At 37.5% G+C, this 27,530-nt stretch overlaps 1 protein-coding gene across 5 annotated transcripts; it reads right to left on the minus strand.

Moving 5' to 3' along the window:
- Positions 1 to 881: 881 nt before the first annotated feature.
- LOC121372608 (radial spoke head protein 3 homolog) lies at positions 882 to 26,402 on the minus strand. 5 transcript variants are annotated; one of them, XM_041499025.1, is made up of 9 exons: positions 26,174 to 26,402; positions 22,126 to 22,213; positions 21,293 to 21,580; positions 19,719 to 19,922; positions 16,561 to 16,723; positions 15,194 to 15,441; positions 10,380 to 10,394; positions 8,433 to 8,462; positions 882 to 1,585 (listed from the first exon to the last, which is right to left on the minus strand). In XM_041499025.1, the coding sequence occupies exons 1-9, from the start codon at positions 26,284 to 26,286 to the stop codon at positions 1,481 to 1,483; spliced, it is 1,254 nt and encodes a 417-aa protein (XP_041354959.1). In that variant the 5' UTR covers positions 26,287 to 26,402; the 3' UTR covers positions 882 to 1,480. The 5 variants fall into 5 exon arrangements, with proteins under 5 accessions (XP_041354959.1, XP_041354960.1, XP_041354962.1 ...); XM_041499026.1 differs by lacking the exon at positions 10,380 to 10,394; XM_041499028.1 differs by lacking the exon at positions 8,433 to 8,462.
- Positions 26,403 to 27,530: the final 1,128 nt, after the last annotated feature.

Here is a 27,530-nt window from a genome sequence, read left to right on the forward strand (position 1 = left end):
CTAAGCATTTATTTTCAACAGACTGGACTGAAATCAAAGAATAACCTGTGGTCTATATAGTGGATAGTTTAATGTATTATCCACATAATGTGTGTAGAGGTAATTTGGTATATCATCCCAACCATAACCCACAATACACTGTCACACAAAAAAATCCTATTATCTGTAGAGATTTGGGCCAGCCATAAAGTATGTAGAGGCAATACAGTCAGACCTTGTTACAACGACCGTCGTTACTACATTTACACCATCCGACCACAAATTGTCAAGAACAAATGTACATCAGTGTTATTCTGTTCATTACACTGGAATTCACACCTTCCAACACCTACAGACTAAATTAGGAACAAACCTGCATCTGATGTCTGAAAAAACCTCTTTACAGTGACATTACATAATCACAGATGCATAGCATGTTGGCAGTACACACAGCCATTTGGCATCCTTGATCTCGAGCCGACAGTGTCACATGATGTCTCAGTTACCAATGTCAGCTAAATCTGTAGACGTGTATTGCTTTTGAAAATAAGCCTTTAGTCATTCAGGCTATTTCTCATTCCAGCCAGTGCACCATGACTGGTATACCAAATGCCATGGTATGTGATATCCTGTCTGTGGGATGGCACATATAAAAAGATCCCTTACTACTTATGAAAAAAAGTAGAGGGTTTCCCTCTAAGACTATATGTTAAACTTGCAAAATGTTTGACACCCAATCGCCGATGATTAATAAATCAATGTGCTCTAGTGGTGTTTTAAACAAAACAAATATTTATAACGAAAATTTCGTTATCACCACAAAGTGACCCAGGTACGAACGTGGTCGTTGTAATGAGGTCTGATTGTATCTCAGACTTTTTAACACACACACACACACACACACACACACCCCCACATCCACCTTTTATATATTTCATCATTATGCACCTTCCCCATGTATTGATCTTCCATGCTAAAAATTACATTGGACACAATTAGGACCTTAGATTACATATATTTAACACCAATAATTTTGAGACATGTCAAGTTTATTTAAATGTTTTGAACAGACTTGACATTTTATTGGGATTTAAAAGTTTATCTAGAGTACATACTGGCTTTAGTTTATAATACTCTGGCTTATGTATGCTGTCAGTGAAACCCCCCCCCCCCCTTCCATACACACCCCCTTCCCCCGTACAAACTTCGTAAGAAATGCTGAACACCCTCCTTCCTCTAGGCATAATAACATACTTTAAGTAAATGGCAACACACTACACATTCAAAACTGTCTTTAAAACCCCCACTAAAAACCGTTATATATATTATATCAGATATTAATTATTGGTATAAGTAGTATCTTTGGAGCTGACATATAGGAGAAATAAATGACAGTAACAAGTCCCCCCAATCACTACGTTTGACATCAGCCAATCCCCCACTGTATGGTCGTGCAAGTGTCAGTGTTTGTTCACTAGGTGAGCAATGAAGGTGAGCTGGTTCAATCCTCGGTACCAGTAGGATCGTCATCTGCGGCTTGCTCTCCCTCCTCGCCCACTTCCTTCTTCTCCACCTGCTCGCTCGTCGGCACCGGAGGCTGGTCGCCCTGAAAAACATCATCATCACTGCAACGATTAATTATTACCTTCTCAAGTTGTTACACGTTAAATAATTATTTTCTCAAGCTGTTGCATGTCAAATGATTACCTTTTCAAGCTATTACACTTCAAATTATTATCTTCTCCAGCTGTTACACTTGAAATGATTATCATCTCAATCTGTTACATGACAAATGTTTATCTTCTCAAGCTATTACACTTCATATGATTATTTGCTCAAGCTATTACACTTGAAATTATTATCTTCTCAAGCTAAGCTGTTAAACATGAATGATTATCTTCTCAAGCTGTTAAACATGAATGATTATCTTCTCAAGCTGTTAAACATGAATGATTATCTTCTCAAGCTGTTAAACATGAATGATTATCTTCTCAAGCTGTTAAATATGAAATGATTATCTTCTCAAGCTGTTAAACGTGAAATGATTATCTTATCAAGCTGTTACACTTCAAATAAACCAATGTTATGAAAATGAATTGTTCAACCTGTAATCCATCCCATCCTCCCACAAAATGGGTTTTTTTGGTAAATAATTTCAGTTTGATTTGACATAAATGGAAAAGTAAAAGTGTTTTGGAAATAATAAAACCCCCACTATTTTTGTGTGCAATTTAGAAAAACAATCTGCTATGAAATCAGTAACTTGCAGTAAATTCCACAGTATGAAGAAAGCGTTCCCTGTGGGAAGGACTATAGACCGCGACACAGCTATAGACATAAGGTTTCACTAGTCCACTCGACAAGTTGTTCACCAATATTTTCACTTTTCCAAATCAGTTGTTAGTGTTATTCAAGTGCAAGGACAATGTTTTTGATTGTTCAAAATGAAACAGCAAATTATATTTTTACTTGTCCACTGAACAACCATAGAGATACATTTTGCTTGTCAGAGCAGAATTTCACTTGTCAGGACAGACAAGTGGTTATTTCCAAATTGGTATCAGATGGAATCATTTATAACACAGACATACTAGATTTAAACTTAAGGGTTTGATTATATGAAGTCGGGTGGTGGGGTGGAGACACCAAAATAATTATTCTATGCCTGGTCAGTTTGCTGTATGTTTTATTTTGTAAGTGGTCGTTAGTTATAGACTGATGGATAAGGGAACATATAAATAATAGCAGCAAATAATGATTGACACCACAACCTTCATCCACAGTATTAGGAATTTTATCTGTTACTGGCAGTCAACGCCAAAGAAGAGTCATTTAGTCCCTCATTTCACAGATGTTTCGTATATAAGGACATAACTACTCTAATAGTAAGTTAAATTTGGTTTTAAATACCAAGTGTTCCCTTACTCCTTTCCTTCAATATGGTACATAAAACAGATTTTCCCAGTATGGTCAATATAATGGAGCATCTCAAACACAAATAAGAATGTAATTTCTGCAAACTTCAGTAAAAAGTCATTTGAAGGGAACCCCTTACAACAGTTGACTTCTTAACATAGGACAGCAGTCTGGATTTTAAAAAAATATATATTTAGAAGAGAGACAGCTTCTTAATTAATTGATAATTTAGCCCATTATTAATTATGAAACATTTCACACTTGTGAAGTTTCATTTGTGATTCTTTCACCTGCAGAAAGCCGACACCATCACACTAGTTGATGTTGCAATGAATGCATTTCACCAGTATTCATGAATAAATTACATATTCATGTGAAGAGCAATAAAAACCTCAATAGGCCGTCACACAAAAGGAAAACAACATTGTTGATGGTCTCACTGGGAACAACCAGTTGGCAGTCTTTGAGCTCTTACATTCATACGGCAACACCAATGCCTAACAGTATCAAACACGTCTGTGATAACAATTATTAAAACCATTATTAAAAAAGATTAGTGCTATTAAGTAACAAGGTTGTGTAGATAGAGGCCTGACCGAGATTAAAATCTTGCTTATGGTAATGGATGGAATAAATGAGTGAATTTATTAATTAAAAAATGCAAATAAACCAGTAAGGACATTCTCTGTGAAAGACAAGTCACCATTTAAATAATGCAGCTATGAATAAAAAACAGTTATCATATAGCAGTTTCCCTAATTATGGCTAACATTGTCCTCTCTTCATAAAGTGAGTGAAGTTTATCTCTCCACCAAAGACCACTAAAATCCAGAGTATTTAACATTAGTTTCATGGATCACTAAATCTGGTCTATACACAACCCCTACTACTGATATTATAGTGCCTTTATTAGCTCAGCCCTTAGTTGAGGTCAAGTTACCCTACAATAAATATTACAGTAACAATTGGGCAATGCAGACTGCAAGCCTGTGAAATTTTTTAATTTATGTGAACTATATATTGGTTACGCAAAAACAAATTCAGGTAACCCATTCCATTTTTGTGTAACCTGTCATATGACCATGTAAATAATGTCTTCAATTTAATGTGTGAACGAAAAATGGGTTATGTAAAACAACACTTGCACGAGTGATGCACAAAACGAACACAAATGTTCTGCAATTTCCACAGGCCTGACACTGAGAAAAACAAATATTGGATCACTTAGTACTGGAGACCAAATTTCAGTCAGTATTAACATTGCAATGTCTGTATAATAGAGAATAACTAGTTAATGAAGTAGGATATTGGCTTTATCCTGTGATGGTAAGAATTAAAATTATGCTTCGGACATAAGCCTGGTAGGTACAGGGTTCGCAGCTTGGTACCAGCTCCCACCCAGAGTGAGTTTTAACAACTCAATGGGTAGGTGTATGACTATTATACACCATCTTCTCTCTCACTAACTACTAGCTAACTAACTACTAACACATTGTCCTGGACAGGCAGCCCAGACAGCTGAGGTGTGTGCCCAGAACGGCGTGCTTGAACCTTAATTGGATATAAGCATGAAAATAAGTTGAAATGAAATTAAAATTTTCCATCCGGTCTGAACAGGATAAAGCACAGGATAACTAGTTGTTATTTTTATCCTGCAGTCCATAAAAATTAAGGTGAAAAGCTATTATTTCTGTTATTTTTCCTACATTGTACAATGACTTAGAAGTCAAAAGAGCCATTTTTTAATGTACATAATCAAAAGTCATAATCTGCTAGTATACGTTTATGACTTTGCTTTAATTGGTCATCATAATCAATCAGTGGTTGCAGGATAAAGTACAAAGATGTAATGTGAAACTGAATATTAGTAATGTGAGATTGAATATCAGTAATGTCAGATTGAATATCAGAAACAAACTTCATGACACTATGGATGAGGATTTTGCTTGCATGCAGTCACTCTTTCCTGTTCAAGAGTTGGTGTGATCCATTATTTCTTTCCATCAGTATATTGTCAACACTGCATTGTGTCACATTACAGCTAAGCTGGTCTGGATAGATAGAAGGAAGGAAGGAAATGTTTTATTTAATGATGCACTCAACATATTTTATTTATGGTTATACGGTGTTGACATATGGTTAAGGACCACACAGATATTGAGAGAGGCAACCTGCTGTCTCCACTTCATGGGCTACTCTTTTTCGATTAGTAGCAACGGATCTTTTAAATGCACCATCCCACAGACAGGATAATACATACAACGGCCTTTGTAACACCAGTTGTGGAGCACTAGCTGGAACAGAAGATAGCCCAATGGGCACACCGAGAGGCATCGATAATAGATTGATTGCGCATTAGGCGACTGCTGTATAACAGAGCTATATCCCACCCCATGCAGTTAGATATAAGTTTTATAGTTTCCCACATAAAACAGTACTGTAAATTGACAAAATGTGCAGTCACGTGTGTTACCGTGACACAATAATATTACTGTGATTAGGTGTCATTTGGCCATTAATCTTGTAACAACTGCTGGCGAGAGCTAGCACAACTGCCGTAGATGTTAAACCTGTCCATGTGTGTGTGACAACACACTATGTAATGAGACCATTGTTCCCCTAGCCGTCACATGATGTCCTACCTACCCGGGCCATTGGGGGGGCTGGGTACAATGACCCACACCCAGCTGAGCGTCACACAACAAGAGTGGCCACACGACCGTGACTGCTTTCACTTGCTAGTTTAATGGGGAACAACGGGCCCTGCTCAGGGGCTGGCGGGAGCTGCACAAGTCTCCGCCGCTCTGCCAGATGTGGGGTTCCCACGAGCCCCACCAGAGGCTGTCATCCTGCACATGTCTTGTGAATGCAGCTTATGTTATTAGGAGGCCCAGTGCTAATGGCGATGAACAGGTGACTCAGCCCCAGTGGCCCACTACCAAACAAGTGATGTTTTGGGCTTCAATAAATCTCACTCTAAAGTGCAGTGTTCAAAAGGCGACCAGAAATGCAAACATATTTATCCAGTGCACTCCAGCGGCAATGGGGTAATCACTGTATGTTTAATTTACACCCGGCTATCAGTGTCAAAATAGTTTATAGTTACTCGAGCAGCTCATGTGATTATGTAAATGTTAAGTATGAGAAAATGTATCTTCTAGCACTGTGTTTGTAAAACAAGTCTAGTTACAGGACTTGAGTAATGTGTCCAGACCCTCACTACATGTTATTTGTATGAGTGAGACTCTATTAATGCCTTTTGTCTGGACTTTAAAGATTTTAAAAATATATATAATTTTTTTTAAAGCACATACAGAACCGTGTATTAAAACTAGGTTAAATAAATATCTTAAAAAGTAAACATTTTATAAAATGTTTCGACTTAGAAAGTCTGACCTGTAGAAATTATAAATTGGAAAACAAAAATTCCAACAACACTAATAAAATATTTATCACTAAGTTTTATCTTATATATTTAAAATTTATGAAGTTTAAAAACAAACAAATAAACAAACAATTTATGCATTATGTTCTTAAAGATCAAAGCAACAAAAACAATGCAAGAACAATGAAAAAACCCCCCAAAAAACCTTAAACCTGCAACAAAAAAAAGAAGAAAAAAGTTGAACTTGTAATGAAAATGAACAATAAATTTTAAACCTGCAATGAACTGGAACAAGAAACTTACAGGTAAAGTTAAAGTTTGTTTTCTTTAATGACACAACTAGAGCATATTGTTTTTAAAAAACTTACTAGAAGGCACTTAACAGAACCACTTATTAGTGACATATCAGTTTTATAAACTAAGCAAACACCTCAAAAGAATATAAAGTTTGTCATGCAAATATACATGTACTTCCAGTGACCGGTCTTACTAGTCTATATAGGCTTAGCTGTCTGTTTAAATGTGTCTTCAACGGTGAGGGGAGGGCAAATATACATGTACTTCCAGTGACCGGTCTTACTAGTCTATATAGGCTTAGCTGTCTGTTTAAATGTGTCTTCAACGGGGAGGGGAGGGCAAATGGGCACTGAAGATTATTCATTAACCCAAGCCAGTTGTACATTAATATAACATTGTCATTGGCATTTTCCAACAACGATTATAATCTGATGATTCCAACTGCTATCATGATTGCTGTTATCAGAATTTGAACATGCCCTTCCCACACATTCCATGTTGTATATGTAAGAAATAATTAAGTTATCATTGGTAATATGACTCTTTTGAAGAAAACGTTTAATTGACCCTTGATGCCCTAATTTTTACTATATACCTGCAATGCATCCTAAAAATTAAAATTCAACCCTATATCCTTACAGCATGCATGTTAACCATATAATATCAAACTGATGACAGTCAGCATTGGTTGCTCACCAATCAAACACTGAATCCCAGTAAAACATGCTGAATAACATAAAGATGACTTTTAACATTAATTATAGTAACATTAGAATATCTTTTAAATCTTTGTCGACTCTTAGCACACACTAGTGTATCAAGTTAAACATCTCAATGAAAATATCCAATCAGAACCTAGTGACAGATAGCAGTAACAGGCCTTAATCTAACCGGTGAATTTCGGCTCAATTTGCCAAGTTATTAGCAGTAGTGACAAGACACTGTCACTGTCATATTTTTTATCAAATCCAAATTTAAAAAAAAAAAAAAAAAAAAAATCACATTATGAACTAGGCCTATTTAATAATATCACAATTTTAATGATATATACAATTGTTTTGTTTAAATTTTATTACTGAACACATTAGTATTTTACATTGATTATTTTGATTAGAACCGAGTGTATAATTTGGAATTTTTCCAAAATGAAAGCAGAACATGGTGAAACGTTACGAAATGCACCAATACATGTTCACTTTGCCTATTGTTATCAAACTTTTCCCCTTTCTTCTGGGAAGGGAGAAATCACTTCTACTTTTTCAATTCTACTTTATGGTCTGTAGTAATCAGAAAATACTCAAGAACCAGTGTGTATGTTCTGAAGGAGGTTCCTAACACCTGCTGCCTCCCACCCAGTAAAATAAAATACAGCCACCTGACAGGGACACACGACTGGAGAGACATGGACTGGGATGTGGAGTTGGCTAGCCACCTACCGCCTCCCACCCAGTAAAATAAAATACAGCCACCTGACAGGGGCACACAAAAGGAGAGACACAGACTGGGATGTGGAGTTGGCTAGCTACCTGCTGCCTCCCACCCAGTAAAATAATATATATCCATTTGACAGGGACACACAACTGGAGAGACATGGACTGGGATGTGGAGTTGGCTAGCCACCTGCCACCTCCCACCCAATAAAATAAAATACAGCCACCTGACAGGGGCACACAACGGGAGACACAGACTGGGATGTGGAGTTGGCTGGCACAAACACCGAAAGACAGGAGCTGTGACAACCCCATGATTGGGCAGCAATTAAAGGGAGCTGGAAAAAACCCCCAAGCAAAATGTGAAAATTAAACGTAACTAAATGAAAGTGAAATATGTAAAATTAACAGAACAGTATACAGACCTCATCCAGTTTTGATTCAATAGAAGAAATCTAAAAATAAGTGTACTAGTATTTTACTCCTTGATTTGTAAATGTAAGTATTTGGTCGAGTAACTACCTCCCTTCAACCGTATTCCTCTATAATGCATTGTCAGTTTTGGGCTACGTCCAGCCAGCCCGAGCAGAAAAACGTCCGCTAGACTGGTTTATGCACTTCATAGTAAACCAAATGGTCATGTCAGGAACCAATAAAATGGTTCACAAATGTTAGTGAAACATTCGCTGGCTGAATGGTATTTTAAAGCTGGTTTTATTATTGATAAGCTTAACCACTCATTTACTTTGCAATGTATTTGCCAAACATACAGTGTGTAAAGCAGCTCTATGGTTCTTATTTCCATGAACATCAAACATTATTATGCTAAATGTTTTAATTTTCATCTTCCAATGAATAAAATAAAGATCTTTATCCTGCTTAAAAGAATTATCATTAAGCATAAATTAGAATTAAACGATTTTTTTATATACTGGGCTGAGTTCCTAGCATCAAAGTTTGTTTTGTTTAATGATACCACTGGAGCACATTGATTAACTAAGTGGGTATCAAACATTTGGTTATTCTGACATGTAGTTATTAGAGGAAACCTGCTACAATTTTCCTAATGCAGCAAGGGATCTTTTATATGCACATTCGCACAGACAGAAAAGCACATACCACAGCCTTTGACCAGTTGTGTTGCATATTGGTTGGAATGAGAAAAAACCCAATCAGTTGAATGGATCCATCTAGGTGGTTCGATCCTGTGACACAAGTACCTCAAGTGAGAACTCAACCAACTGTGCTAAATCCTGCCCTCCTAGCATCAATGATATGCCCATGGATACACAATGATATGTTATATTTTCCCCAAGAATATGATGAAAATCACAAAATTTATACAAAAACATCAAAAATCTAAATATTTTGTTTGTCACTTTAGAATGAAAATACATTATTATTATTATTAGATCATACCAGTACATCAAAATGGTTTATACTAAGTGTAACAATTTGAAGAGTTATGCAATTATTAAATCTGGTTTTGTTTAAAATGATTAAAATAAATCTGTCTAATCAATTTACAGGGACGTCATATATGTTTGCAGTGAGGACAATTCACTTTTCCTGGTCATGGTAGCACAACACAGCTGGTACATCACATGGTATTACAAAGAAGATTTATTCTATGTGGACTCCAAACATGGCTGTCTTATATATTAAATTTGGTATGAGAGAAATTGTATTTCCTTGAGGATCAGAATATTAAACAGCAAAAAAAATAACAAACCCCCGCCCCCAATTTAAAAATTAAAAAACCCACACACAAATCAAACTGAAAGTAATAGTGTAACAAACTCCCCATGATATCATCAGCAATAAAAACAAACTAGAAAGCTACATGAATATTTTTCATGTAGTCTGACAGTCTTTTTAAATTAGTAGCAAGAGATCTTTTTCCACTGTAGCAAGAGATCTGTCATATGCACCATATCAAAGACAGGACAGCACATGCCACAGCCTTTGATATACCAGGTGTGGTGCATTGACTGAAACGAGAAACAGCCCAATGACCCCACCGACAGGGATTGATCCTAGACCGACTGTGCATCAGGCGAGTGCTTTACCACTGGGCCAAGTCTAATGATACCATAAATATAGAGAATATTATTAAACTTAGAGAATATTATTAAACTTAGAGATTATTATTAAACTTAGAGAATATTATTAAACTAGAATATTATTAAACTTATGTCTTAAGTGAAATCTCCCATTTGGAAATCCTCCCCCCCCCCCCAAAAAAAACCCATTTTGACTGGATGCTAATGTTAGCATCAAACAAAAACACCCATTTTAACAGGTAAAGAAAATAGCTTTATGTAACACTGAAACATGTAACAAAACAAATGGAACAAGGAATAAAAGCTTACGATAGATGGAAACTCCTACAATAAAACATTTAGTAAATTTGTCAATCTATGGATGAAATATTGTATCACAGCTATGATAAATGGAATATTCTACAACAAAACATTTAATAAATTTGTCAATCTATGGATAAAATGATCATGTTACAGTAGTATAATTGTGTTAATACGAGGACAACTTAAACAGTCTGATTTATTATTAATGACTGTATTAAACAGCTAGATATGGCAGAAATGTTTTAAATACCAGTGGACAGGAAGAACATATGACTTTATTAAATCAGTGGTTGTGTTTGTATTTAGTTTTATTTGGTATTTAAGGATGTAAGCTGGTTTATTGCTATAATCAAGTCATACTGTAGCTAATAAGCGGAACCAGTTTTGTAAAAGGAAGGAAATGTTTTATTTAACAATACACTCAACACATTTTATTTACGGTTATATAGCGTCAGACATATGGTTACGGACCACACAGATATTGACAGAAAACCCGTTGTCGCCACTTCATGGGCTACTCTTTTCGATTAACAGCATGGAATCTTTTATATGCACCATCCCACAGACAGAATAGTACATACCACAGCCTTTGTTATACCAGTTGTGGAGCACTGGCTGGAACGAGAATTAGCCCAATGGGTCCACCAGTGGGGATCGATCCTAGACTGACCGTGCATCAAGTGGATGCTTTACCACTGGGCTATGTCCCGCCCTCAGTTTTGTAAACATGCTGAATGTAGAAAAATGTCACATTGTGCACTAATAGTTTCTTCTACACAAATTCAATATAACTGTAGCCAGATTTATCTATTAACTGTAATCACACTGATGTTGTTCAACTCAGTCAATGCCACTGCCACCCAGCCTAAGTAGAGTATTTCATATATATGTTTATAACCTGAGTAGACTATTTGTACCAAGGGGACTTGAGGTATTCAATCATCCATGCGTACAATGAAAAGGTGACACTCTTGTGAACAAGATATATATGATAACCATAAATACACTAAACATTGGAAAAGGCAATATCCATATTTCTTGCCCACTTGGAATGAATTAGGCAGCATGGTGCTAGATAAATATTTCTAGACGATTTCTAAATATGCCGGATGTCACAACATTTTTTTTCTTCAGAATTCTTTCAAATTACTTATTTCCCAATTTGCCATTTCATGCTGCATCATTCTTTTAAAAATATTTAAACAAATTAATATTTTTAACTTTATATTTAGGATTAAATTGTTACATTTTTATGTCATATAATGTAGATTATTTTTCCGCATGAGAGAAATGTTTATGAATCATTCCAGAATAAACAAACCCTAGCTTACTAAATTGATATTTTGTTACAGTAATTTATTGGCAAGACAAAGAATCAATCACCATTGTAAGGTGTAGATGGATCAATTCCATCCCTCGGAACAAAATAGTTCTTTAAAGGCCTCTGTAAACCTCAGCCTTCACATACAAACATTCTGCCCCATGGGTTGGAATTGCCATATCTATACCTGACAATGGTGATAAGATTCTATTAATACAATGCTGGCAAACATGTACTGTAAATTACTTAATTTTCGTGGGATCAAATTTTAGCTATTTAATGAAAATTAGTAAATTCGCAAGCATTTATTTTCACAAATCCCCCCACCCCTCACCCTAAAAATATAAAATAAAGTTTTGATAAAAAAAAAAAAAAAATAATAAAAAAAAACCCATCGGAAATCCTTGTTTTGACAGTTGTTAATGTTGGCCTAATCCTAACAGCACGCCAAGTAGACACGGTCAAGACCTGCTGTAATCAGTATTCAATAGCTTATTGGCAGATCTTAAAGTGTAATTAACAGAACAATAGTTTTCCTGCTTGAAGCTATGAAGGTCTTTAGTAAGGTTAATAAGCTTACGCTAGGTGCTTATCGCATGCGCTTTTTCGTAATCCTCAAAACTGTTATAAAAACTTAACCTGAAAACAAAACAAATTTTGAAGGCGCAATGATAGCTCAAGTTTGATTTAAACAATAATTATTGCCGTCAAAACACTTGTTCAGTATGGTTTGTGATTGGCCAACTGGCAAAATATTTTGTGTATCATGTACCACGAGTATACCACATTTCGAAATTGTCTCTACATTAATAAAGTTCTAAAATGTTGCTGCTGAAGTGGCTGAACACAGTTCCGAAACCAAAATTATCTGGTTTACCAAATCCTAAAGAATGTCCGTCTGCAGAACAAGTGGTGTCCTTTGAAGCTGTCAATAACGCCACTTAACAAGCAGAATCCAAGAAAACGTAAACGAGGTGATTACGGGCTATATGATGAAGAAACTTGGGCCAAGATTTCCCGTTATGCAGTCGACCATGGAGCAACAAGAGCAGCTCGCAAATTTACAGATGATCTGGGTAAAAAAACTGAACGAAAGTACTGTTTGAAGTTTAAAGGACGACCTATTTGAAAAAGGCGAGGATCACGAATGACGGCAGTTCATTAAAGTCTTTGCCGAAAGGTCAACGTGGGCAGCCCCTAATGCTTGGCAAGTATGACTGCTTGGTAAAGGAATGGGTTAAAAGCATCAAGATTCATGGGGGTGTCCTCAACACTGCCACTGTCACCGCTGCCGTGATTGGCACTGTGAAGAAGCTCGAACAATCCAAGTTGTGTGAGTTTGGAGGCTCACTACAAACCACTAAAACTTGGTCAAAATTGTTTTCATCCAGAATGGGCTACTTTAAACGTACAGGAACAAAAGGAGTAAAAAAAGTGCCAGGTGATTTTGAAATGTTAAAATCACAATTTATTGAATGCGTGAAAAAAAGCTAAGGGCAAAAATAACATTCCTGACAAACTTATCATCAAATGGGACCAGATTGGTGTCAAAAATAACATTCCTGACAAACCTATCATCAACTGGGACCAGATTGGTGTCAATCTTGTACCTGGGGGCGACTGGACGTTTGAAGAAAAGAGGCCCAAACAAGTGACCATTAGCGGCAAAGAAGACAAGCGCCAGATTACCGCCTTAATTGCTGTCTTGATGGCAGGAGAACTCTCCCACCACAGGTGATATATGGCAAAAAGACAGACAAGTGTCACCCACGTGTCTATTTCCCAGAGGACTGGGACATTACACACACCGAATTACACTGGGGTAACGAAGGTTCAATATTGGAATTCTGTGAGAAAGTTGTAATTCCATATATGGACACAAAATGAAGAAATCTTAAGCTTACAGACGATCGATGGTGCATTGTTATTTTTGATGTGTACATGGTACACCAGTGTAAAACATTGCTAGACAGACTGAAGGAAGCCCACATTCAAGTGGTGTTCGTTCCCACTGCATGCACTCATCAGCTGCAGCCGCTGGATTTAACTTTTAACAAAAATAATAAGTTGGAACTAAAACAGTGTTTTGAGGAGTGCTTTTCTGGTGAAACAGTGTCTCGGATGGAACAGCAGGAGGATAGCGGTTCAGAATCCTCTGTGGAGAAAGTGCAAGTTGATTTGTGTCTGAGTACAATCAAACCCCTCCATGCCCAGTGGCTCATTTGAGCACATAATGCCATGAAATTAAAGGAAAGAAAGCTTTAATTTGTACAGGTTTTAGACTGGCAGGTCTTTGCGATGATTAAAAACATTTTAACGATTGTTTGAAGTAAAACGTATTCATGTTATTTATCTTTGAACATTATTAATAAATAATGAACTCAAACCGGATTTTTTCACGTCCATATTTTGAATATACTGTGATAAAGCATGTTTACTTCTGTCATTTTAAGACATTGTTTCTGTCTGAACTAATCGCCATGATTTGCGAAAGTAACCCATACATTATTAGTGTTAATGTTAGTATTGTTTTATTATCAGGTACGTATGTACTTAAAGGTCGTTTTCTTGATATAATGGTTTAAGTATTGTTTTTAGAATGTTCTGTAACAGATGGCGAACATTGCATTATAGTCTCATACAGGGGAAAATAACGAGATTTGGTTTAATGAGACTACAGTGAATTTTTTTTGTCCAATTTTTATCAACCTTTATATTCGCATAGAATTTATTTTCACGAATTTTCTTCACTCGCGAAAAACGTGAAAATAACTTCCATGCGAAAAAAAGAGTATTTTACAGTATGTGCACAGTGGTAAAATGGCAGCAGTGTACACAATGATAAAGGTGATACCTATGTACACAAGGGTAAACGTGATCCAATACACAATGGTATATAACGGTGAACCACATGTGAACAATTACAAGGTGACCTAACATACACACTAGTAAAGGTGACCCCCAGGTGGAGAATGTAAATGGTGTAACCCATGTGCACAATTAAAAAGATTACTCCTCTGTACACAGTGGAAGAAGCAAAACCTATTTGTTGAACCTGATCTGCCTGAATGACAAAGAAACCCATCAAATAATATCATGCTGTGAATTCAGCAGAACTCTGTGCTTCCTCAAATCCCAGATTTTGTTTTGTTTGTTTTATTTAACAACTCCACTAAAGCACATTGATTTATTAATCAAAAGCCTAAGTTTATTAGATGGAATCCCAAAATATATAATTGTTTACAATTCCACGGAATCCCAAAATATCTATATTATATAATTGTTTACAATTCCACGGAATCCCAAAATATCTATATTATATAATTTTTTACAATTCCACGGAATCCCAAAATATCTATATTATATAATTTTTTACAATTCCACGGAATCCTAAAACAAATATTCCCAAATTCAATACCCGAATACTCAATCAAACCTTTACTGTTTGAGTCTAAAATTATATATTTAAAAAACCCCATTAATTATCTTTTCGCCTTACATCTGTTGTTGTAGCGGGTGCCAGCAGCTGTTCTGACGTCATATTGTCGCCCTCGTCGGCGACGGCTTGTGGCGTCTCGTTGCTGAGTGTCAGCTGCCGAAGCCGCTCCTCGAGCTTCTCGTAGAGGTCAAGTCGGTTCCTGGTGACCTCGCGGAGCATCCCGTCCAGCACGAGTCGGCCCAACTCTGACTTCTCCAGCTGGTCAGTGACTCTCTCCATCAACCACGGCATGAAACCCTGCTCCACATCTGTAACAACACACAGTGAATACAACACTTTTTAACAATACATGGTGATCACAACACTTTGTAACAATACACAGTGATCACAACACTTTGTAACAATACACAGTGATCACAACACTTTGTAACACTACACAGTGATCACAACACTTTGTAACACTACACAGTGATCACAACACTTTGTAACCATACACAGTGATCACAACACTTTGTAACCATACACAGTGATCACAACACTTTGTAACAATAAACAGTGATCGTAACACTGTGTAACCATACATGGTGATCATAACACTTTGTAACCATACATGGTGATCATAACACTTTGTAACCATACATGGTGATCATAACACTAACAATACACTGTGATCATAACGCTTTGTAACCATACATGGTGATCATAACACTTTGTAACCATACATGGTGATCATAACACTTTGTAACCATACATGGTGATCGTAACACTTTGTAACCATACATGGTGATCATAACACTAACAATACACTGTGATCATAACGCTTTGTAACCATATACTGTGATCATAACACTTTGTAACTATACACAGTAATCCTAACATTTTAACAATACATTGAGTGTGATCCAAACACCTTACAAGTTAAAATACACACACACACACACACACACACACACACACACACACACACACACACACACACACACACACACACACACACACACACACACACACAGATTATGGGCAGAATCTAGCTGTGTTTTGTGATCGCGTGAGGTGTTTGCATTTAAGAATTGAATTCTCTCTCTGACTGGGTCTTTTCGTTATCCAAAAATGACTTAATAATAAACTTTAAGGTTAGTTGTTAATGATATTGGGTGGCCTTGTACGTCTCCACTACTAAAACTCAGGGATGTGAACCTAGAACCTAGAACCTACCTGCCCTACAGTCAAAGGCTTAACCACTGTGTTAATGAGTTTGGTTCAGTGACTTATATCCCACTTGTACTTTATACACAACCACAGGCTTACACAGTAACTCAGTCTTTCAAGGTCATTTGATGCAGCATAGATTAAATAATTATTGAGATCTTCGCTTGTCATTCAACGTAATAACTGTACCTGAAGTAAATGCTATTTGTAAAACTCACCTCTTTCAACCGGATCGTAGAAGTACCCATTGTCTGACAAGGTTCCAAATACAGAAGGCACAAGATCTGCCAAATAACTCTGGGCAAATACACGAGCAGCTATTTTTTCGGCAGTTTCTTTTTCTTTTATTAAAACTTCTCTCTGTTGTTTCATTCTTCTTTCCTGCAGACAGCAGAAGACAATATCTATCAATAACACTACTTACAGCTACTGTATTTTTCAATGACGCATCCTTTAAAAGATATTTCACAAATGTATGCAATCTGTTTATTAAAAGCCATTATTAACTCTTACATTGTGATAAAAGATCTTTCGTATGTACTTTCCTATAGAAATGACACCATATATCACATCCTCTAATAGACCAGGTACTCAACAGTTTAGTTAGTTATATACTGTTGTTAACCATGGTAGTAACGTTTCTAACATCTGGTTATGGCCCTTGTGTTATAGGGTGAGTGATCACTAACAAGTGATATCATCCACCTAAATTGAATTTTAGGTGTGTTAACAACCACCAATATATTAAACTTCAATGCACACCTACAGAAATGTGTGCACAATGTACGTCGACTAGAACCTTCTCCTCATGGTGTTTCCTCTCCTACTCCTCCAGTAGATCCGATTTACTCCACAGCAACCCTGTGTAACAAGTAACCCTCGTACTACCTACCACTGCGACTGACTACCACTACCACTGCGACTGACTACCACTACCACCGACTACAACTACTACTGACTACAACTACCACTGACTACCACTACCACTGACTGCTACTATCACTGACTACCACAACCACTACCACAGACTACCACTACACAGACTACCACTACCACTGACTGCTACTATCACTGACTGCTACTATCACTGACTACTACTACCACTGACTACCACTACCACGGACTACCGTTACCACTGACTACCTCTGCTACTGATTACCACTACCACTGACTATCTCTACTACTGGCTACCACTATCACCAACTATCACTACCACTGACTACCTCTGCTACTGACTACAATTACCACAGACTACCTCTGCTAAGTAGCAGTACTGACTACTTGTAATAAACCTTCTCCTAGCAGTACCTCCACTCCTACTCCTCCAACAGCTCTAATTTACTCTACAACAAAACTGTGTAAGAAGTAACCCACCCACTGACTATCACTACCACTGCCTATCACTACCACTGCCACTGACTGACTATCACTACCACTGACACTGACTATCACTACCACTCCCACTGACTATCACTCCAACTGACTATCACTCCCACTCCCACTGACTATCACTACCACTCCGACTGACTATCGCTACCACTGACTATCACTATCACTCCCACTGACTATCACTCCCACTGACTATCACTCCCACTGACTATCACTACCACTCCCAGTGACTATCACTACCACTGACTATCACTCCCACGCCCACTGACTATCACTACCACTCCGACTGACTATCACTACCACTGACTACAAACATGTTCCTCTAGTAGATCTGATTTACTCTACAAGAATCCTGTGTAAGAAGTAACCCTCCCACTGACTATCACTACCACTGACTATCTCTACCACTGACTACCACTATCACCAACTATCACTACCACTGACTATCTCTACTACTGACTACCACTATCACCAACTATCACTACCACTGACTACCTCTGCTACTGACTACAATTACCACAGACAACCTCTGCTAAGTAGCAGTACTGACTACTTGTAATAAACCTTCTCCTAGCAGTACCTCCACTCCTACTCCTCCAACAGCTCTAATTTACTCTACAACAAACCTGTGTAAGAAGTAACCCACCCACTGACTATCACTACCACTGCCTGACTATCACTACCACTGACTATCACTCCCACTGACTATCACTCCCACTCCCACTGACTATCACTCCCACTGACTATCACTACCACTCCCACTGACTATCACTACCACTGACTATCACTCCCACTCCCACTGACTATCACTACCACTCCGACTGACTATCACTACCACTGACTACAAACATGTTCCTCTAGTAGATCTGATTTACTCTACAAGAATCCTGTGTAAGAAGTAACCCTCCCACTGACTATCACTACCACTGACTATCACTACCACTGACTATCACTCCCACTGCGACTGACTACCACTACCACCGACTACAACTACTACTGACTACAACTACCACTGACTACCACTACCACCACTACCACCACTACCACTGACTGCTACTATCACTGACTACCACTACCACTACCACAGACTACCACTACACAGACTACCACTACCACTGACTGCTACTATCACTGACTGCTACTATCACTGACTACTACTACCACTGACTACCACTACCACGGACTACCGTTACCACTGACTACCTCTGCTACCGATTACCACTACCACTGACTATCTCTACTACTGACTACCACTATCACCAACTATCACTACCACTGACTACCTCTGCTACTGACTACAATTACCACAGACTACCTCTGCTAAGTAGCAGTACTGACTACTTGTAATAAACCTTCTCCTAGCAGTACCTCCACTCCTACTCCTCCAACAGCTCTAATTTACTCTACAACAAAACTGTGTAAGAAGTAACCCACCCACTGACTATCACTACCACTGCCTATCACTACCACTGCCACTGACTGACTATCACTACCACTGACACTGACTATCACTACCACTCCCACTGACTATCACTCCCACTGACTATCACTCCCACTCCGACTGACTATCACTACCACTCTGACTGACTATCACTCCCACTGACTATCACTCCCACTCCCACTGACTATCACTACCACTCCCACTGACTATCACTCCCACTCTCACTGACTATCACTACCACTCCGACTGACTATCACTACCACTAACTACAAACATGTTCCTCTAGTAGATCCGATTTACTCTACAAGAATCCTGTGTAAGAAGTAACCCTCCCACTGACTATCACTACCACTGACTATCACTCCCACTGTCACTGACTATCACTCCCACTGCCTATCACTACCACAGCCACTGACTACAAACCTCCCGTTTCTCCAGTAGATCCGATTCACTCTACAACAATCACAAGTGTAACCCTCCATCTTACTACCACTGCCCCTGACTACCACTACGACTGACTACCACTGCCCCTGACTACCAACTGACCTTCTCCTCACGGTGCCTCCTCTCCTGCTCCTCCAGTCTCTGCTGCTCGACGAGTTCTGCGTTTCTCAGCTCCTCGAACTCGCGCTGCTGTTTGCGCAGGTTGGCCAGCTCCTCCTCCTCCATCACCTCCAGCAGGGCCTGCTCCACCGTCTTACCCACCAGCACCTCCAGGATTGGCTTCACCTCCAGGTCAAAGTCAAACAGCTGAAAACAACAACACATATGGCTTTATTAAACATAGCTTCACCTATGGCTTTAATAAACATCAGCTTCACCTATGGCTTTAATAAACATCAGCTTCACCTATAGATCAATGTCAAACAGCTGAAAACAACAATGCATGGCTTTAACAAACATTAGCTTCACCTATAGGTCAAAGTCGAACAGATGAAAACAACAAAACATGGCTTTAACAAGGCTTCAGCTTCACCTCCAGGCCAAAGTCAAACAGTTGAAAACAACAACACATGGCTTTAACAATGCCTCATATTCACCTATAGGTCAAAGTCAAACAGATAAAAACAACACATTCCTTTAACAATGGCTTAACTTCACATCCAGGTCAAAGTCAAACAGTTGAAAACAACAACATATATCTTTAACAATGCCTCAGCTTCAGCTCCCAAGTCAAACAACTGAAAACAACACATGACTTTAACAATGGTTTAACTTCACCTATAGGTCAAAGTCAAACAGTTGAAAACAACAACACATGACTTTAACAATGGTTTAACTTCACCTATAGGTCAAGTCAAACAGTTAAAAACAACAACACATGACTTTAACAATGGTTTAACTTCACCTACAGGTCAAGTCAAACAGTTGAAAACAACAACACATGACTTTAACAATGCCTCATATTCATCTATAGGTCAAAGTCAAACAGATGAAAACAACACATTCCTTTAACAATGGCTTAATTTCACATCCAGGTCAAAGTTAAAAAGATGAAAACAACAAAACAAGACACTAATCTAGCGAGTAAAATGGTACATTTTTGTAACAAAAGTTGCCTCAAGCAGTTGCCTCTAGTTGTAGAATTCACCATACTATTTTAAAGCTAATCGGATTTAAAAGAAAATTCACACAGCAGACTACATTGTAAATGTACATGCAGACCTTGCTGTTTAAGGCAAGTTAACGTTCTCACTGCCCATCATTCCCCTGAGACTAGTTCAAGGAGAATGATTTTTAGTTCCATTCAGCATGTGAATTTATATGGTGTCAACATGTTAATACCTTAAATGATTCCCCATAATCTAAGTTAGAGAGCAATTAATCACTGCCCTCAAGTGTTTTCATGTTCAGGTCTGTAAATGCGTTCCAGCAATGATGCATAATATAAAAATATAAAACTAAAAAATAATAAGATACCCCCACCCACCCCAACATCTTCATGTTTACCATTGTTGAAGAGCCCTAGCTGCATAACTAACAGCTGTTGATGACGTAATAGAGACCATTACAGTTCTAGAGCAAAGTGCCAAATATAAAAACCAATTCACATCTTCCAGGATATGTAACAGAGACCATCATAGAGCAAATTTAAGTGCCAAATATAAAAACCAACTCACATCTCCTTCGAGAATCTGCGTTTCCACGCTGATGCCGGTGCATGCTGGGATGAAAAGGGGCGAGGGCGGTCTGTCGAGGAATGCATCCGTCTGGCAGTCGACGTCTGCTTCCTCGACGCGGTCGCTTAGCTCCTCCAGGTACAACTCTGTCTGGACATCCACGTGTTTACGGCCCTCCACAGGGTCCGGGGACCTCGGACGCAGCTGGTCCTTAGCGCGTTTCTTTGCAAGTGCCCGCCGTCTGTTCTCCTGCTGTCGTTGAATCTCAATGGGATCTGGTTGTGCACTCTGTGGATGAAGACATAACATGCTTCAGATTCAGTAAGCAGATACAAATGCAAAAAATTAATAAATATATACATATACAGTTGAATCCCATTGGCTTGAACCCTGTTGGTGCTCGAGAATGTGTTTGACCCATCAGGTAGTTCGACCTAACCATTCGGTCAACATCGTGTAAGTGTAACTCAGGACTTTGTTTTTGGTTCGAGCGTTGCAATATATTCATCCCTTCCGAGTTTGACCCAATGAGATTCTACTATATTTAAGAATTGACTGCAATTATATTTTGGTTCATATAAGTATGAATTTAAAAACCAATGCACACAGTGTATTACTCCATATAAGATGTCATATGAAATCATCCAATTGCAGTCAAATCTTATAACTAAGTGTAACTGTATAATTTAACAATATACATAGAAATATGTTTGCAGTATTGTTTGCGTAAACTTCATTTAAACTTGCATGGAAAAAATAAATCCACTGGCCAATGCAAGCAGCTCATATCAAATGAGTGCTTCACCAACGGAGGTAGAGAAATCAATACTTACCGCTGGTAATGTGTGTTGAGCATATGTGTTTCCTCTGACAATTCTTCTATCATACATAATATTTCCATACTGATAGCAGTTCTGGTTCCTGGAAATAGAATCGGACATGTATTATATACCAGTATTTTTTTTTTTAAACCCACAAAAAATAAAATAAATAAACAAAAAAAAACCCCAAAAACCCCACCTAACAAACAAACAAAAATTATGTTTAGTTAGACAACAGTATGGAAATTCATCAATTAGATAGAAATGATAATTATATAGCCATTCATGTTCATTCGTTTTCTTCATAAATTTTGAAGAATCTCTGCCTGGAACCTCCCTTCCACCCCTTATTCACAGAGTGATTGAAATGAAACAAAAATAGTTTTTAGCAGCAATATTAGTGTTGACAGAATGAATAATGTCTTAGTTTTTAATACCAAAAAAAAATAAATTCAGATTTCATCCTTGAAAAAAATAGGGTAGGTAGGTAGGAAATGTTTTCTTATCTTTTTTAAAATCAAATCAAACTGAGGAAAAACTGTAATCAGCCAAGCAGTTCTGAATCTATTTTGCCAATTGCAAAAAATCAGGGATCATGATTTAAAAAAATTTAGTATTATTTATTTTGTTTTTGCTTAACAGAAACTTCCAGGGTTGCTACAGAAAATTAGGGTAGGTCGGGAAACTGGAAACAAATTTTTTAGGCCTAAGATGTCATATGGATAGATTAAAAATCTTGTAATGATGAGATGAGCCAATATTTTACCTCAGGACATTATTTATCACATGGTCATGTCAAAGTTGAAAGCTATGCACCGTAAACATGTCAAACACCAGAGCTCTGGTCAATTAGGAATAGCCCAGAGGTAAAGTGCTCGCCTCACGTGCGCTTGGTCTATGACTGATCCCTGTCGGTGGGCTGACTGGGCTATTTCTCACTCTAATCAGTGCACCATTACTGGTATACAAAGGCTGTGGTATGTATTAACCTGCCTGTGGGATAGTGCATATAAAAGATCCCTTGTTGCGGGTTTTACCGGCCTCTGTGGCGTCGTGGTTAGGCCATCGGTCAACAGGCTGGTAGGTACTGGGTTCGGATCCCAGTCGAGGCATGGGATTTTTAATCCAGATACCAACTCCAAACCTGAGTGAGTGCTCCGCAAGGCTCAATGGGTAGGTGTAAACCACTTGCACCGACCAGTGATCCATAACTGGTTCAACAAAGGCCATGGTTTGTGCTATCCTGCCTGTGGGAAGCGCAAATAAAAGATCCCTTGCTGCCTGTCGTAAAAGAGTAGCCCATGAAGTGGCGACAGCGGGTTTCCTCTCAAAATCTGTGTGGTCCTTAACCATGTCTGACGCCATATAACCGTAAATAAAATGTGTTGAGTGCGTCGTTAAATAAAACATTTCTTTCTTTCTTTCTTTGTTGCGGGTTTCATCTAAGACTACGAGTCAAAAATGACCAAATGTTTGACATCCAATAGCTGATGATTAAATTAAATCAGTGTTCTAGTAGTAGTATTGTTAAATAAAACAAACTTTTAACTTTTTTCTGTGTTTTTTGTCTGCTTTTTAGTATAAGAAGAAATTAAATGTTTACCCTGTTGCAAAAGTTCAGAATACTTCAAGCAAATCTCCCTTCTGCATAGTTAAAAATGAATGGGCCTAAAGCTACGCTTCCATATGTATCTTTTTGGTGTATATAATGCGTGAAGTCATAAATCTGTGTCCATGTTGATCGTTTCCATACCCATCCGTAAAAACAGAATGACAGAAATTAATTTCAAAAAGGACATGATGAGTACACTGGTGGCACCTAAGTCTGCGCACCTGAGCATTTGTGTTATATTTTAAAGTTAAAATATTTCTTTAAAAATATTTGTTTCACTGCCACAGTACAATGGAACAATAAACGTGTTACAACTAAAGTTATTTTAATTTTAATGTTTTTTAAACTCAAGTAATGAGCACATTTTTAGTGGGACCCCCCCCTGCAATTACTGGCCTGCATGACGGCACATAAGTCTGCACAGCAAACAGTAAAACAACCACTTCTGTCGCTAATGTTTACATAAAACAGCAACAAACAATGGATCCGACTTTTATAAGTTCTAAATAACAAACACTTTCTCTTATAGTCTGTTTCAGAAACATTTAGATTGTGCAAATGAGATAAATATAAATGGTGTTCCATGCTCCTTAGTTTGGACAACACAAAATGACAATATAAAAAAAGCCAATGTAAAAATATTTGATCATTATTCAACAAAAATTGTCTGTTACTAACTGTGTAAATGAGCACAAATAGTGTGTGTTAGACATATAGGACAATCAATGATAATTTTGAAACAGACTATAGCTAAAATAGGCCATGCTGTAAGTGCAGTCTTTAAAGTCTGTGTGCAGCATTTTGCATTGTGTCACTCGGAGGGAAATTCAAAGAATGCTTGGATGTTTACGTCAACAGATAAAATAAGACATTCATTTCATTTATGGATTCATAAATTAAAATAAGGTATATATTGAAGCTTCTATGTAAATTTATGTAAGTTGATATGCAAGGTTGATCATTACAACGTTGACAGACACGTGTTGATAGGTGATAGAAAAACATGTTGATCGAGGCTGGCAAAAGTATACTTTTAGTGCATTAATTCAGAGGTTTTTTCAATAAAAGTGTTATCGACCAGTTTTATACATATATTCACAATCAAGATGTGTTGTTTTAACAACGGTTTTGTGAATTAAATTAACGTTGTTTGTTTGTTTACAAACATACCCCGACACTTGTTTCAAGACATAATGTAACGTCATTAACGTGCGCAGACTTTTGTGCCGCGCAGACTAAGGTGACATGAGTGTACATTCTTCCATATGACATCATTTTGTGTGGGATTCTGCACTTCTGTGATATGTGTAGCCATGAAAAATGATTCTAAATTCACATACACAGATAGCATGCACAGTTCATGGATACAATGGAAACACAAACACGGCAGGCATATTATTTTGATAATTCATGGATTTGTGTTCACAGATTAACGGGAAAAAAAAACTAATAGGACAAACGTACATATAGAAACATAGCTTAAAGCTAGTCAAAACATTATATAGTTCTTCCCAGCCTTCATGAAATTTGTTTTGTAATAATTGCAGTTTCATTTGATGTTGAAAGAAAAGTAGAAGTCTTTTGGTAATAACAAACACCCGAATAATTTTGTGTAAAGTTTGTAAAACAATTGGTTCAGAAATAAATATATTGTAGTGAATACCATAGTCAGAAATCAACATTCACTGCTGGGAAGGACTTAGCCCGAGTATTCTGCCGTTAGAAAACTAAACGGTCATTTGTTCAGTTATGATCACTCTTAATCACAGGTTATTCTGTAGCTAAAATGCGGAATGGCCGACTACCACACAGTAGACAAAGATCCGCACTCTAATAAAAAAATTAAAAATTCTAAATTTGATGCCAATAGCTTTACATTGACTATTTTCGAGTTTGCTGTTAACAAATATTTTACACAGAAACCATTAATATAAACACTACATGAAGAAACATCCAACAGCAACCCCTTTCAATAATGTTCCTGTTTAATACATAGGTGCTGACGGATTTCTTCCTGTAGTGTGTGTATTAGTGGTAAATAAGCTTTTACCGAAAAATTATCAATGTAAAGGTATTTAATTTATAGCATCAAACCTTGATTTAAAAAAAAATAAAAAATAATCTGAGCCTGAATCTTTGTCTACTGTGGTAATCGGCCATTAAATATTTTAGCTATAGAATATCCTCTGACTGAGAGAGCATCATAACCATACAAATGTCCATCTAGCTCTCAATGACAGAGTACTCTGCTAGGAAGGATTATAAATTATTCATCTGCCTGGTGATACAGTTCAACACTTCCATCTATTCAAAATGTTTCAGATATACATTTCCTTTTATGCATTCAACCATGTGGTATTGTAGTTTTTAATGATGGTAGAATATACAAATCATAAAACAAAACAAAAAGAGTGTTACCCAAAAAACCTGGTAACAACGTCCACTTACTGTTGTTGCAGTAATGGATCCCGGTATTTTTTTCTCTGTTGAACTGCTCTTGGTTGACTTGCAAACGTATATGTACCCCCGGCATCGGGTTTTTGAGGAAGAACGGCATTCATTTTTAGGCCTAGTTGTGCTTTCTAGATGTATGTTCACAGAATAATTATGTTAAGATGTAATCGACAATGAAAGTAAATATATTAACAAATGCTGTCACCAACCAGCAAAATATTGATATGTTGTTGCTGAGCAACACAAGTACCGCACTGAACAAATTAATTAAATATATTGATGAAAACAAGAGTTGTTATTTAGAAATAAACACAATTAATATATCTACAATAAATAACATTCCATGTTAAATATTTTAATAACATAAAATTAAATGTGACTTCTGTAATTTCATTCGGGTACACTAACGGACAAAACCGAAGATTTCCGAATGGAAGTTATTATAAAAACCTTTTAGATAGCACATCCGAAAATATAGGATCCGTAGTACACAATAGTGCTCAGGGTGTGATCATGGGTCATATATATATACAGTCACGGCGGAGCAGGGGGCTGGGGGTCTAGCGCCCCAGTAATTCTAAATCAAAAATATTATTGGTAGTAAATCTTAAGGCAGAGATGAATTTATTCGTAGAATGCAGGAAATTACATTTCAGGACATCAAGTTATCAAAATTGTACGGGGGAGCATATCTCCGAGCTCCCTAGAACTTAGAAGCTTTTATTTGTACTATCGATCTCAGTCAGCTACAACCAATGTCGTTCAGGGTCGTGTCTCGTCTTTAAATCCATCTCCCTCTGTCTGTCTGTCTGTTTGTCTGTCTACCAATCAACCAACCAACCAAAACTCTATTTACGTGTCTATATCCACTGAGGGTTCAAGCACGTCCATTCCAATTGCCACCTCCGACAAATGATTGTATGATCGGGACAGAAAGGGGGGGGGGGGGGAGGTTGAATATTGGGTGATATTTAGATTGATTTACATTTCAAATGTGGGAAGGGAGATTATTTCATATTTATGCGTATGATTTTATAAAATTTAATACAGTAACCAAAAAAGAAGTTTGATTGGGGGCATGGGCCCCGTGTCCCCCCCCCCCCATCTCTCTCTCTCTCTCTCTCGCTCTCTCTCTCTCTCTCTCTCTCTCTCTCTCTCTCTCTCTCTCTCTCTCTCTCTCTCTCTCTCTCTCTCTCTCTCTCTCTCTCTCTCTCTCTCTCCCACTTTTGTACTTTTGTAAAGGAGCAGGCTAATTGTGGCCCGAATTTGAATAACAACGTACGTTTATTTTCCATTAGGCTATGTATAACAGAACAGCTATATAAATCTATAGGATTTTAAACGAATCACT

The sequence above is a fragment of the Gigantopelta aegis genome, chromosome 4 (genome assembly GCF_016097555.1).
Source record: "Gigantopelta aegis isolate Gae_Host chromosome 4, Gae_host_genome, whole genome shotgun sequence".
Classification (NCBI taxonomy): Eukaryota; Metazoa; Mollusca; class Gastropoda; order Neomphalida; family Peltospiridae; genus Gigantopelta; species Gigantopelta aegis.

What these genes read in the sequence shown, in the direction of transcription:
- LOC121372608 (XM_041499025.1), bottom strand. Translation starts at nt 26,286, where the DNA reads ATGAATGCCGTTCTTCCTCAAAAACCCGATGCCGGGGGTACATATACG. An exon ending in GATCCATTACTGCAACAACA is followed by an intron (nt 22,214 to 26,173) that starts GTAAGTGGACGT and finishes TTCTATTTCCAG; the next exon opens with GAACCAGAACTGCTATCAGT. An exon ending in CGCAGATTCTCGAAGGAGAT is followed by an intron (nt 19,923 to 21,292) that starts GTGAGTTGGTTT and finishes TGTTGTTTTCAG; the next exon opens with CTGTTTGACTTTGACCTGGA.